General features: G+C 54.2%; 1 protein-coding gene across 3 annotated transcripts in view; it reads left to right on the top strand.

The window, feature by feature from the left end:
- Positions 1-13,791, top strand: part of NDST1 (N-deacetylase and N-sulfotransferase 1) — a 59,300-nt gene that overhangs the window by 27,472 nt on the left and 18,037 nt on the right. For 2 of the 3 annotated variants that reach the window (XM_069483921.1, XM_069483922.1), the window contains exons 3-4: positions 3,662-4,558; positions 10,863-11,357. In XM_069483921.1, coding sequence (XP_069340022.1) covers positions 4,046-4,558; positions 10,863-11,357 — 1,008 coding nt within the window. In that variant the 5' untranslated portion in view covers positions 3,662-4,045. Of the gene's footprint in view, positions 1-3,661; positions 4,559-10,586; positions 10,661-10,862; positions 11,358-13,791 lie in introns of those variants that run through there. The other variant, XM_069483923.1, reaches the window with a different exon arrangement.

The raw sequence follows: 13,791 nt of genomic DNA, 5'->3' as shown, positions 1-13,791 counted from the left end.
GCAAGCTGGGTGGTTAGCACTTTGCTTACAAAGCAACTGGCTTTCCCTCCACCTACTCTGGGGACAGGGGCTACTTTGCACTCTGTGTGGCCTGAGTTTTGCCACAGCCTTATCCTAAGCCTCCTGGCTTCTAATTGTGGATCCATCCATCTGGCTCCTGGGGAAGGCCCCGGCCTCCAAAGGGGAGGCTTCTTTTCAGGCATGCAGCGAGGGGAGGAGGCAGTCTTGGGCCGCCTGGGTCCCTCCGTGTAAGGAGCAGGCTCATCTGCCCCAGCCCTTGCCCTCCCTCTGTGGCAGGAGCCAGCATGCTCCCCCTGCCTGACTCACAGGGCTGCAGACTTAGGGATGAGGGAGAGGGGAAGTGCTTTGGGAGCTAAGCTGTGAGTATGTTAAATAAGCAACAAGGGCACATGATAACAGCAGCTGTGTGCCAGCCATGGTTCTGAGCATTTTATGTATCAGCTCATTTAATTTTCACAACCTTGGGAAATATGTAAAATTTTCCTGTTTTACATATGAGGAAACTGAGGCACCGAGAAGTTAAATAACTGGCCCAAGATCACACAGCTACGAGGTGGTGGAGCTTGGGTTTGAAAGACGGAGCCCCGAACTCCATTCTGCACATGTAGCTGGTGGCCTCCGTTAATCTAGGACTTTAGTTCCATGGATAGGCTTGAGGGGGGCTCTGAACACGTTGAAATTGTTGCTTTTTCCAGTGTGTGTGTGTGTGTGTGTGTATGTACACGCACGATTGTATTTTTTACATGCCGTCCTTCACTACTGTGAGAAAAAGGCTTTATTTTTTGGAGCAGTTTTAGGTTTGCAGCATAACGGAGAAGAAGGTACAGAGATTTCCCATATGCTCCTGCCCCCCAGTGTGCACAGCCTCCCCGCTGTGGACTTGCCCCACCAGAGCGGCACATCTGTGACAGCTGTTGAGCCTACATTGACACGATGCCATTATCGCCCAGAGTGCAGTTTACGTTAGGGTTCACTCCTGGTGCCGTGCGTCCTATGGGCTTGGGCAGATGCAGAATAGCATGTGTCCACCGCTGTGGCCTCAGACAGAGCCCTTGCACTGCCAAAAAATTGCTCTTTGCTTCACTGATTCATCTCCCCAACCCCCAACCTCTGGCAACCGTGTGCGTCTTTTTTAAATGTGCATATTTTTTATTTCTGAAAAATCTTGTCAGACTCCCACAGGGGTCCGTGACCCCCAGATGCCTGGGCCTCAGCGGATTGCATCATGAACGTGCTGATAGGCCGTTACTGTGACAGCAGGAGGGCCGGCCACTGCAGCGCTCAGGCCTGCGGGGAGTGGGATTCGGTGGCCAGCGTGGGCAGGGCACCATCAGCGCATCCCTACCTCCCCTCCACTGTGCTTCTGTCCTGGCTCCAGGCCTAGCGGTGGGGCTCGGCTGTGGCGACAGGCTGCCGTATCAGTGGCAAATGGAACATGGTGCACCTTGGGCATAAGCAGGACCAGTCACCCCGGGCTTCCTGGATCTGCCCAGGATACCTGCACCTTCTTGCACTGTTCTCAGCTACTATTGCAGGGAGTCCCCGGAAAGTGCTGCCTTATGTCCAAGCTGGGCATGTGCCATTCCCTCTTCCTACCCCTGGCCAGCCCTTACTGCTTGTTCTGGTCAGCTCAGGTGCCACTTCCTCCAGGAAGCCTTCCTAGTCCCCCCTACCCCTTCCAGAAGGGTTAAGTACCCCTCAGTTCTCCCAAACACCTTTCCCTGTCCCCACTGTGACACTCATCGTCTGTCCCCTTGCACTGTAGATGCCTGTTTTTTTGGCTGCCTCTGCTTCCCCAGGGTGTCGGCACATAGCGGCGACTGAAATGTAGAATATCAGTGGTGGAAGAGCCCCCAGAAATCATCTGCCCCAACCCCCCTCTAAAAGGCAGGAAGCGACGATAGGGTATGCTTGAGGTCACACAGTGCCTCATAGCAGAGCCGGGACCAGACATGCTGTCCCAGCCATCAGGCAAAAAGTGGAAAATGGAAATCACCCAGAGATAATCACTGTTAGTGCTTTTTTGTGTTTAGCACCAGTTTCTAGCCTATGCACAAAAATGTTTAACAAAAATATGACCATACGTACAAACTGTTTTATGAATGTTTTCCGCTTTAACAATATATATGGTAATTACATTTCTGTATCAGTGAATGTACTTCTTCGACATATTGTAAATGGCTGCCTAGGATTCCATCACAGGCTTGCATTATAATTTCTAAAGACATTCCCCTATTGTCGGCATTTGCTATTATAAATAGCACTGGGATTCGTATTCTCGTGGGGAAATCTATACACACTTCCGCAGTAAGTACCTCTAGGATGAATCCCTAGAAGCGCAGCTGTGGGGTCTGGGGCATGCTGTGCCCACGCCGAGCACACCGTACAGTCTTAGGGCCGGGGAGGAGCCCAGAGATCTTTACCCCCAAGGCTGGGCCCGGGCCTTGCATTCCACCCCGGCTGCCGTAGGGCAGGCTCTCTCTCTCACCTTCCCTTCTGGTCCGGGAGAGCTCGCCTGCTGGCTTTCAGCAGCTGCAACTGATAGAAAGGTGCTTGGATTGCTGGAAGACCTCATTCCCTGTGGCTTTGACTCATGTTTAAGGGAGACCGGAGGGCTGTGCTTGGGCTTGTTGTTTGGAGGGAGGGAGTTAGGGCCTTTGTGCGGTGTATGTGGGTCTTCATCAGCTCCTTCCTGTGAGATGAGTGCAGGTGGCCTGGCCTGGGTTGTGGGTTCGGGCTGAGGGGGGCAGGCTGGAACCCAGAGTTCTGGCTGCCGGGGTGGAAGAAGGCCCAGTGCAGGGGAGGCTTCCCCACCCATCCCATGACAAGCTGGGAATCCTCGGACAGGGTGTTTGGTCACTTGCTGTTCTGGGCTGCCGTGTGTACCTGTGGGCCCAGACCTCGAGGATGGCAAATACCTGGTTGCGTTAGGGACAAATATGTCAGCTGCCATTTCTGAGTGTTTCTTGTGTGACGCTCCTCAGACACGTTTATACAGTTAGCCCTCGGCCCCAGTCGGTGCTGCAGGGGTGGTGACCTTACAGAGGAGCTCACTGTTGCTCGAGAGGTGCCACGACTTGCCCCTGGCACAGCCGGGGCACGAATCCTGGCTGTGAGTGCTGGCTTGGCTGCTTCTGCCAAAGACTCAGTCTTTTCATCTGTCACAGGGGGCTGCTGGGCACATTCAGGGTGAGCAATGGATGAGGAAGTGAAGGAAGATGGCGAGGACGTGGTGTTTGGTAGTATTTAGAATTCCACCTCTAGCTCTCAGGCCTTGCAAGTGTTCATTGTCTTTCTTTGTCCTTCCCGCTTCTGGATTTTTCTTGGCGCAGTCTTGGACTCCGATAATAGCAACTACCATTTGTAGATGCCAGGTGCTGGCTATTGCTCTAAGTCATTTATAAACATTGTTTGTATCCATTGTTAAATATCCAATCTCTTATGAGAATGGGTACTATTTGTTTGCCACATTTCACAAATGGAGAAACTGAGGCTCGGAGCAATTAAAGAGCTTGTCCCACGTCATGCAACCAGTTTGGGCAGCACTACTTGACCTTGGGCCCACCTGGGTTAGGTCCTGTGTGTCCTCAGTCAGCTGATCCCCGAAGCCCACGCTCTGACTCTCCTGTTCTCTCCACAGCCTCAGCCCCGTGGGCCCCACGGAGTGAGTGTCATGCGACATCCCCAGGCCTGCCCAGGGTCCTCTGGCCCACGGCCCAGACCCCCCAGGAGGCCTTGACGCCCTGGGGCACTTCTGCTCTGCACAGGACCACCAGGGGGTTTGCCATGGTGACATAAAGGGGCGCAGAGGAAGGAAGGAGCGCGACCAGCCTGCGGACTGCGCCCCTGGCTGGGGGGAAGGGCCAGGGGCCCGGATCCTCCACTCCCACTGCCCACCGAGGGCCTCGCTTCCGAAGTCTCTGTGAATTTCTTGGTCAGTGGACGACTCTCGTGTCTCCTGTGTGGGGCCTTGGGGTGGCCAGGGCAGGCCAGGCCTCCGGTGGCCGAGGTCTCGGGGCCCAGGATGCCTGCCCTGGCGTGCCTCCGGAGGTTGTGTCGGCACGTGTCCCCGCAGGCTGTCCTTTTCCTGCTGTTCGTCTTCTGTCTGTTCAGCGTTTTCGTCTCGGCCTACTACCTATATGGCTGGAAGCGGGGCCTGGAGCCCTCGGCGGATGCCCCTGAGCCCGACTGTGGGGACCCGCCTCCCGTGGCCCCCAGTCGCCTGCTGCCGCTCAAGCCTGTGCAGGCAGCCGCCCCTTCCCGCACGGACCCGTTGGTGCTGGTGTTTGTGGAGAGCCTCTACTCGCAGCTGGGCCAGGAGGTGGTGGCCATCCTGGAGTCCAGCCGCTTCAAGTACCGCACAGAGATCGCGCCGGGCAAGGGGGACATGCCCACGCTCACAGACAAGGGCCGTGGCCGCTTCGCCCTCATCATCTATGAGAACATCCTCAAGTACGTCAACCTGGACGCCTGGAACCGGGAGCTGCTGGACAAGTACTGTGTAGCCTACGGCGTGGGCATCATTGGCTTCTTCAAGGTACGCAGGGAGCAGGGTCCCCGAACAGTTCAGAGCCCCATCTCCACACTCGTGAGTCGAGTGCCAGACTCCTCGTCTGTGAAGTGGGTATAATTGCAGCACGTCCCTCCCAGGGTGGTTGGGAAGGTAAACGGGTACATGCAAAGCACTCGGAGCGCACAGTGAGTGCTTTATAAGTATTAGGGGAGCACGGTAGGGGACTGCCTGCCATACCTGGGGTCCAGCATGCAACAGGCACTTGCCTAAAGGAGGCCCCGGGGGTGGGTGCAAGATAGGAGGGGTATGCTCTGCTAGGTACCCCAAAGCTGCATGGCAGTCCTCCCCAAGGAGGGCTTCTGTCCTCATGTTGCAGATGAGCAATCCAGTGCTCAGGGGAGTTTAGGTTACTAATCTGAGGCTATGCAGCGTCTAAGTGGGCAAGCTGAGATTTGAACCCAGACGTATACGGTGTGGGCTATCCATCCCATGCTCATTCTTCTTGGCTGCAGCAGGGTGTGGAGTTTATGCACCTCCTGACCCAGAGCCATTTTGCACTGGGAGAAAGAGGAGAGAAATCCTACTGGGCAGGTGGGGAGCTGCTCTGGGGTCCTTGCTGAAGGGTGTCATGGAGAGACTCTGTCCTTGGGGAGGGGAGGTTGTGAACGGTAGGTGGGGCCCCCAGAGACTGTGGTTGGAGAACTGTGATCTGCAGGATGAAATCAGGTGCTGGCTGGGACTCCAGTCGTGTGCTCTGGAGGGCATTTGTTCCTTCATTCTACAGGTATTTGCTGAGCGCTTTCAGTGTTCCCGGTCCTGTGCTAGGCACTGGGGACACAGGGGTGATCGGAATGGACGGATTCCCTGCTCTCATGGAGCTGGCATTGCAGTGCAGTGGGAGTAGGCTGGGTGACAGGCAGTGAACAAATAAACCTAGGCTGTGGCAGGTGGTGATTAATACAAAAGGAAACAAAGCAGGGAAAGGGCACAGAGGGTAGTGGGTGTGGGAGCTGGACGCTATTTTTGATAGAACAGCCAGGGAAGTCGTCTTTGATGAGTGACCTGAAGGAAGAGCGGGGAGGAGCCGTGTGGCTCTCTGTGCCAAGAGGCTTCCAGGCAGAAGCAGCAGGAAGTGCACAGGTCCTAAAGCAGCCTCCTGCTTGGCGTGAGCGAGGAGAGGGGGAGCAGGAGATGGGTAGGGGTGGCCCATGCCCGCTGCGGGGTGCCCGCTCCTGCCGAACCTCCCCGGCCCTCTGTGCATGGGCCTGTGCTCGGTGCTGGGAGGGGCTGGTGTAGGCAGGGTTTCTCACCCAATGTTCTTTCACGCACTAACACGGTGGGAAGCCCGGCCACTGAAAAGGCACCGTGAGCCAAGAGCGAAGGCCCTTCGAAGTCCCGCCGTAGAGCAGCCCGTCGAGGTTTGTTCCCCAACGGGCTTGATCACAAAACCCTTTCTTTCACAGAGCACCCTCAGGGGACGCTGGCCTGGTTTACGGCTTTGTAGTGGCATCAAGTCGGACTGTCGCCATTGTCTGTTTTTCTCTCTTCTCCTGGGCTCTGTACTCTCTCCTGCCATGAACTTCATTAAGTTTGGTTCAGAGCCCCAGGCCTGGCTCGCGTCAGGATGGCCGACATTTATTGAGTGTTCGTTCGGTGCTGTGTGCCATCTATGTGCTTTACGAGCATTAACTCCCTTCGTGCCAGTGAGCTGTCCTGTGCGGCAGGTGGCTGGCATCCTGATTTAAGAGAGGTTAGGGAATGTGCCCAAGCCCACATCTCTGATAAGTTTAGATCTAGGATTTGAACCCAGGCAGTCTGGCTCCGAGGCCTTAGCCTTCCTCACTGTGTGATGAGTCCAGGAGCCTCAGGTACTGTTTACTTAGGGGAAGTTGCGTCAGAGGCTACATGCAGTACACGGTGCTCCCGCAGTCTCTGGGACCAGGCCGGGGGCTGCGGGCCTCGGGCAGTTGGTACAATGAGGCTTGGGCCCTATCTGGCCCCAGTTCCTTGCTCTAGAAGGTGAACAGGAGGCCCAGGAGGGGCAGGGACATGCTCAGAGTCTCGCTGTGGGGTCAGTGGCAACTGCAGGACTTCGTGCTCTTCCTACCCTATTGCATAAGACGAGGCCCCTCTTGGTTTGGAGCAGCGGCCTGTGCTTTTCTGTTCAAGTGCATGCCCCCTGGTGGTCAAGGCGCGTCTTTTGGCTGTTTGCAAGACCAGTCTTGGCGCCCTGCGTGGTGCTTGCAGATGGGAGTATTTGTGGACTCAGGGATCTGAGACTTCCATTTGCCAGTTCCCCTGGTGCTGGGTTCCCAGGGCAATGTGAGAGCAGGGGCTCAAAAGTCCAGAAAGGTTCCAGTCTTCCTGTCACTTAGAAGTAGAGTGACTTTGGGCAGGACACTCAACCCATCTGTAAACGGGGCCGATTACACTTGCCTCACCGGGCTGCATTGAAGATAAAACAAGACAGCAGGCGGGAAGCACTGAGCCCAGTGCCTGGTACCTGGAACCAGTTGAGAGCAGCCGTCATGCTTTGTCATCTCCAAGTTCAGCAAACGCAGCAGTGGTAGCACCTTGGCTGTCTTGTGACCCTGACCAATATGTGACCCTGTGAGGTCCTGGAGGGTGGGAATTGGGTCATCCTCACCTGGAGCCCCAGTTCTTGGCCCTGTCACACCTCAGCCTTGCAACTGCAGGTGCCCTGGGGCCGAGCACACCTGGCAGAGGTCTGGCAAAGGCTACCTGGCCTCTTTCGTTGAGCACTTACTGCGTGCCGGACACTGAGCTCGTTGCTATTTCCAGGCACTATCGTGTTTAATTCTCACAACTACCCCATGAAGTAGGCACTTCATTTTCAGTAAGGCCCTGAGGCTGCAAAAGTCAAATGGCTTTTCCAGAGTGACATAGCTACAGATTGAGTACCCCTTATCCGAAATATTTGGGACCAGAAGTGTTTCGGATTTTGGAATATTTACATTCTACTTACTGGTTGAGCATCTCTAATCTGAAAATGTTGAAATTTGAAATGCTCCAATCAGCATTTTCTTTGAGCATGACCTTTGAGTATCATATTGGTGCTCAAAAATTTTGGATTTTGGAGCATTTTGAATTTTCAGATTAGGGACGCTCAATCTGTAGTAGGTCATAGAGCTAGGATTTCGTAATCAAGCTTGTTGCTTCTAACCCAGTATGAGAGCAAACTGACCGATGGGCAGCCTGAGGCCTGGAGAGGAGATCGGGGTCCCCAGGGTCATCCAGCTGGTTAGCGGTTCAGTCTGTGCTAGGTGAGACCGCTACCTCCCCATTCCCAAATCAGGACTCTTCCTTCCTCTGCCTGGGCGACCCCACTGGAAGACTTGGTATCTCCTGAGTGGGTCCTCAGTGGTGCGGAACGGGAGGGACTTCCGCTCTGAGCATGTCCCTGCTCCTCGTGGGGTGAGGCCTGCAGTAGGGGCCGGCCTCTGCCATGCCAAGGCTCCCCACTCCCCTCCACGGCTGGGCTGGGCCATCAGTGACTTGGCTTCCTCCCTTCCTCGATGGCCGGGCAGCTGGCTGGGCTGCCAGCCCCTGGCAGTCAGCTCAGCGTTGGGACTTTGAAATGGGATCCCCCAGCACCCGTGGTCCAGTGTGGCATCCCAGGCCTCAGCAGGTGATAGGCAGGGCCTGAAATGTCTCTGGCCCCCACTGCTTTTGCCCCCACATAGCCTGAGCAGTTCCCGTACTTGGCCAGTGCTGCCTTGGGGTCAGGGGACACCTGGAGGTAGCCTCTGAGTGTCGGGCTGTGCGCTGGGCCTCACCCCGAGGCTGGCTCAGGACAGGGTGGGGAGCTGGCAGGTGGGTACTCCTGTGTTTGGAGAGTGATGTGCAGGCTACTTATTGCAGTTTACAAGGTCAGGGCCCTGCAGAGACTCTCTGGGGGTCAGAGAAAAGCACTTCCGCGTGGAGATTAGTAAAAGGCACTTTCCTGGACAGGTGCAACTCTGCACCTGGGCACAAGGCTCAGCTGAGATTTTACCCTACTCACCGCCCAGCTGCATGCCCTCCTACAGTGCACCCCGCCCTCGTACAGTGCTCCCCTGAGTAGCCCTCCATAGGGCCCTGCACATGACCCTGTCTCCCTCTCCAAACTCATTTTCTGCCCTTTGTTCACTCTTGCTTTGCCCCACCCCATGTGGATCTTGTAAAATTGCAAATTGGAACCTGTCACGCCAGGCTTCAGAACCCTTTGATGAAGTCTTTGATGACTTCCTGCTGCCACTTCAAGCTTCCAAGGTCCTGCAGGTCTGGCCCCAGCTGACCTTTCTGCCCCGTCTCCTCCTCTCCCTCTTGATCACTCTGCTGGCTTCTTGCTATTCCTTGATCATGCTGAGGCCTTTCCTACCTCAGGGCCTTTGCACTTGCTGTTCTTGGAACTTGGTCCCTACCTTTCCCCTAGCTGGTGCTTGCTTGTTCTGTAAATGTTGGCTTGAAAGTCCCAGGTACAGTCAGTTGCCTCCTGAGCCAACGGACTGTGCCCAGCAACCTCCTCTTCTATAGCTGCGCAGCTCCTCTGTGCAGCGTGTGCTACGCTGCAGTTCTGTGTTCATTCCTGTGATTTTTCATGGACGCCTCTCTTCCCTGCTTGTCTTTAAGGTTTATGGAGGCAGGGGCCATGCCTGTTTTTTATCACTGTGTCAATGGCCCTTGATACAGTGTCTCGCCCAGTGAATAATTGTGGAATGAACAGATGAAACCTGTATTGAACAGCTTTCATGTGCCAGGTACTGGGGACCTGTCTGTTCCTCTTTCATTCTTTTAGAGAGTCCAGTTACTCATCAAACTGTGTGCTCCCACCGGGTACCAGGCCTGTGCAGGGCACCAGGGGTCCAAAGGTGGAAACGACATAGTCCCTGCCCTCAAGGGGTTGCAGGCTGGTGGGAGAGAGACCCTGAGCAGATAACGCAGCAGCTGGGGTGAGAAGTGCTGCAGCTGAGGCTTTAAAGTGGTCCCAGGATCGGGCGTTGGGCAAGGGGGGGAGGGAGGAGGGGATGGGTATATTCACACCTAATGGGTGCAGTGGGCACTGTCTGGCGGATGGGCACGCTTGTAGCTCTTACTCAGGCGGTGCAAAGGCAATATGTGTAACCTAAATGCTTGTACCCCCGTAATATTCTGAAATAAAAAAAAATATAAAAAAATAAAATGAAAGAAAGGAAGGAAGAAAGAAAGAAAGTGGTCCCAGGGAGTCCAGTGCAGAGAGGAGGGCACATGCATTGGGTTTTGAAGGATGAGCAGGAGTTTGCTAGGCTAAGATATGACAGAATGGAACAAGGACAAATTGTACCATATCCAGAGGAGATGGGGGGCTGTGAGCACTGTCTGCAGATCCCCAGGGAGCTGGGCAGCAGCAGGCCCTGGGAGGAGTAGGGAGGCAGAGACCTCACCATGGCCAGCAGTGACTGGGTGGGCATGGGAGCTGGACTCCTGTGAAGGGGTGGCCTCAGGGGCTTTAGGGAGATATGGGGAATTTGGGATACTGTGGGGCTCCCCCAGCAGACACCTCCTCTTTGATATTCTATTAATACATGGCATCCATGTAAGGTTTCTCCTGAAGAAAGGGTTATGTGGCCAAAGCCAGCGGGGCAGCCCCAGGCAGCTGAGCCTGGTGGTCAGGCATGTGGCACCAGGGCCAGGCTTCCTGTCTGCGAGTCATGGCTCCTGCTGACCCCTGTGCTCCTGAGGGCAGTGCTCCCTCCAAGCCTCAGTTTCCTCACTGTGAGGCGGAATAACCAGGCCGATGCGAAGACTGAATGAGCGATTGATCATGCCATGGGCCCCATTCTGAGCACTTTGCCAGCACTAATACTGATCATCCTCCACCACCCTAGAGGTATTTACTGTTCTTAGCCACATCTTACAGCAGAGGAAACTGAGGCACAGAGAGGTGACATAACTTGTCCAAAAGCCAGGCAGTCTGGCAGCGTCCATGCTCTCAACTGCTAGGCTTTCCTTGTGATTTAGCCTCTCCAGGCCTCAGTCTCCTCATCTGTAAAATGGGTATGACAGCAGCGCCTCCGTCATGGGGTCACTGGGAGGATTGACAGCATTCCTGCATGCAAAGTGCACGGAACCCAGTGCCAGGCTTTGGTAAGTGAGTCACACGTGTTCGCCAGTATATTACTGTGGGAGGGCGGAGCACAGGGCCAGGGATATGGCGAGCCCTCCATGAATGTTGGTGATTATTGTTGATGTCGCTGTTAGTGGTCTACCTGTGAGATTCTGGGTCCCTTGGGGTTCTGGATCTGATGGCTTTTCCCCTCCCCACTCCTGCCACCCACCCTGGCTGCAGGCCAATGAGAACAGCCTGCTGAGCGCGCAGCTCAAGGGCTTTCCCTTGTTCCTGCATTCGAACCTGGGCCTGAAGGACTGCAGCATCAACCCCAAGTCCCCGCTGCTCTATGTGACGCGGCCCAGCGAGGTGGAGAAGGGCGTGCTGCCCGGTGAGGACTGGACCGTGTTCCAGTCGAACCACTCAACCTACGAGCCGGTGCTGCTGGCCAAGACACGCTCGTCCGAGTCCATCCCGCACCTGGGCGCCGACGCCGGCCTGCACGCCGCGCTGCACGCCACCGTGGTCCAGGACCTGGGCCTCCACGACGGCATCCAGCGCGTGCTGTTTGGCAACAACCTCAACTTCTGGCTGCACAAGCTCGTCTTTGTCGACGCCGTGGCCTTCCTCACGGGGAAGCGCCTCTCGTTGCCTTTGGACCGCTACATCCTGGTGGACATCGACGACATCTTTGTGGGCAAGGAAGGCACGCGCATGAAGGTGGAGGATGTGAAGGTACGGCCGGGTGGCAGAGCGGGTGAGGCAGGGCCTTACGGATGTCAGACCTTCGTGTGGCCGTCAGGACCCTGCCTGGTCTGCAGCTCCCCTGCGCTCTTGGTTATTTAAAGTACAGTCCCACCCCCACTCCCTACCCTGGCCACTCGGTTTTTATTAATTATCTTAAGTGGTATTTAAAATTTTAAGTATTGAATATAGAGGAATTTTGCACCTGGGGTGCAGAGTTCAATATCTACGGAAGAAGAGACCCAATCACTGAAACACAAAGATGGGAGCTGTGCAGTGTTATTTAAAATTAAATTTCACCTTTTAATTTAGATACGGTTTTTACCTCTTAAAAATGTTTATAGTCGGGCGCAGTGGCTCATGCCTGTAATCCCAGCACTTTGGGAGTGATCCTCCCAGCGGTGTGGGAGGATTGCTTGAGGCCAGGAGTTCTAGACCAGCTTGGGCAACATAGTGAGACCCTGTCTCTACAAAAAGGTAAAAAAAAAAATTAGCCAACTGTAATCCCAGCTACTGGGGAGACCAAGACAGAAGGATCCTTCAAGCCCAGGAGTTTCAGGTTACAGTGAGCTATGATTGCACCACTGCACTGCAGCCTGGGAGACAGAGAGACACTGTCTGTAAAAAAAAAAAAAAGGGCCAGGCGCGGTGGCTCACGCCTATAACGCTAGCACTCTGGGAGGCCGAGGCGGGAGGATCGCTCGAGGTCAGGAGTTCGAGACCAGCCTGAGTAAGAGTGAGACCCTCTCTCTACTAAAAAGTAGAAAGAAGTTAGTTGCACAACTAAAAATATGTAGAAAAAATTAGCTGGGCGTGGTGGCGCATGCCTTAGTCCCAGCTACTCGGGAGGCTGAGGCAGAAGGATTGCTTGAGCCCAGGAGTTTGAGGTTGCTGTGAGCCAGGCTGATGCCACAGCACTTTAGCCTGGGCAACAGAGTGAGACTCTATCTCAAAAAAAAAAAAAAAAAAAAGAAAGAAAAAAAAGTTTATGTTAATGTCAGAGCTTCTATAAAACTCTTAAAACAAGAATGAGAGCTTGAATCACACATAAAGCATATTTTAACCGAGGTATATATAGATAGTGGAATGCACGTGTCTCATTCAAAAAGTGTTTACCAAACAAAACTATATGTAAAAACACTTTGTAAACCACAAAATTTTACAGACATGTAAACTATCACTGTGAAAGAGAAGCCTCCAAATTAAGACCATTAAGCAATCTTTAAAATAACAGTTTCCATCTACTCACTATTTTACTTAAAGTTATTTGCAGGGGAGCTGGCATCCTGGTGTAAATGGGAACTCAGGATCGGTTGCCATAAATAGAGGGCCACCATAACAATAAATCCTATGAAAACAAAACAGGGGGATTAAATGCTGGAGAGACTCTGCAGCCTGCCGACAGCCTGTTCTCTCTTATGGGAGATTAGCAAGCGTTAGGAGCATATTAGCACCACACCAAGACTTCGCTTTGATGTCAGTAGGAGGCTTTACAAAGAGACTTCTAAGAGGCATGCTTTTCTCCCTGAGTGATTCAGGCTCGTGCGTGCTGTGTTCTCCGTCCACCTAAGATCACTGGTAGGGGTTGGCTGTGGGGCCTGGAAGGAAGGTCCTGGTGGGGTTCGCCGCCTGCCTTGGTGAGGAGTGAACCCCCTGCCCTTCCTCAGTCCTCCGGAGCAGGAGCAGAAGAGCAGAGCGGAGGGTGTCGGGGAGCAGACACTGGCTGGGGAGTCAAGACCTAATCTGACCCTGATTGACTAGGTGACTTGGGCAAGTCCCTTTCTGTTTCTGAGCCTCAGCTGTAACACGCTAGGGTGCATAGGAGGTTCTCAGTCTTCCCTTGTGCCCCAGGGGTTTCCCGGAGGTGCCTGGATAGCTAGGGTAGGGGTGAGGGGGGTGATTAGGGGGCCAGGCTCAGCCCTCCAGGCTCCTGCCTCAGCTGGACAGGGCGGTGTCGCCCTGGTCTGCTTTCACGAATCGTATTTCCTCCTGAAATTTCATTCCCCCAAGGGCTCGCCTGTTTAAAGAAAATTTTAGCCTTCCAAACTCTGTCTTCATGCAATGCCGCGACCTACCTCCGGCGAAGTAGATTGCTCTGTTTTCCACTTAGGATTTTCTTCTGGTGGCCCAAGCTTGTTCTCTCCTGCTAGAGCCCAGGTCCTTACTATCTGTCTAGGGGGAGTCCAGGTGAGACTGTGGTCCTGGGTTGACCCCACGAGGAAATCAGGCTGCGGGGCTTACTGTGTCCCCCGTGAACCCTGGATTGCCCTCTTTGGTTTCTGATTTTCCCTGTTTTTAAAATGTGAGGAATGATAGCAGTTTGGAGCCATTTCTAAGGAAGAATATGAATAGAAACTATAAACAGAAAAATAGAATACAAATAGAAAACTGCAAACAGAGGCACCCTCTCCCGTGCACCCAGCTC

Source organism: Eulemur rufifrons, chromosome 10 (assembly GCF_041146395.1).
Source record: "Eulemur rufifrons isolate Redbay chromosome 10, OSU_ERuf_1, whole genome shotgun sequence".
In the NCBI taxonomy this organism is placed as follows: domain Eukaryota; kingdom Metazoa; phylum Chordata; class Mammalia; order Primates; family Lemuridae; genus Eulemur; species Eulemur rufifrons.
Note: the sequence above shows the minus strand (reverse complement) of the source record. Positions and strands in the feature narration are given on the sequence as shown.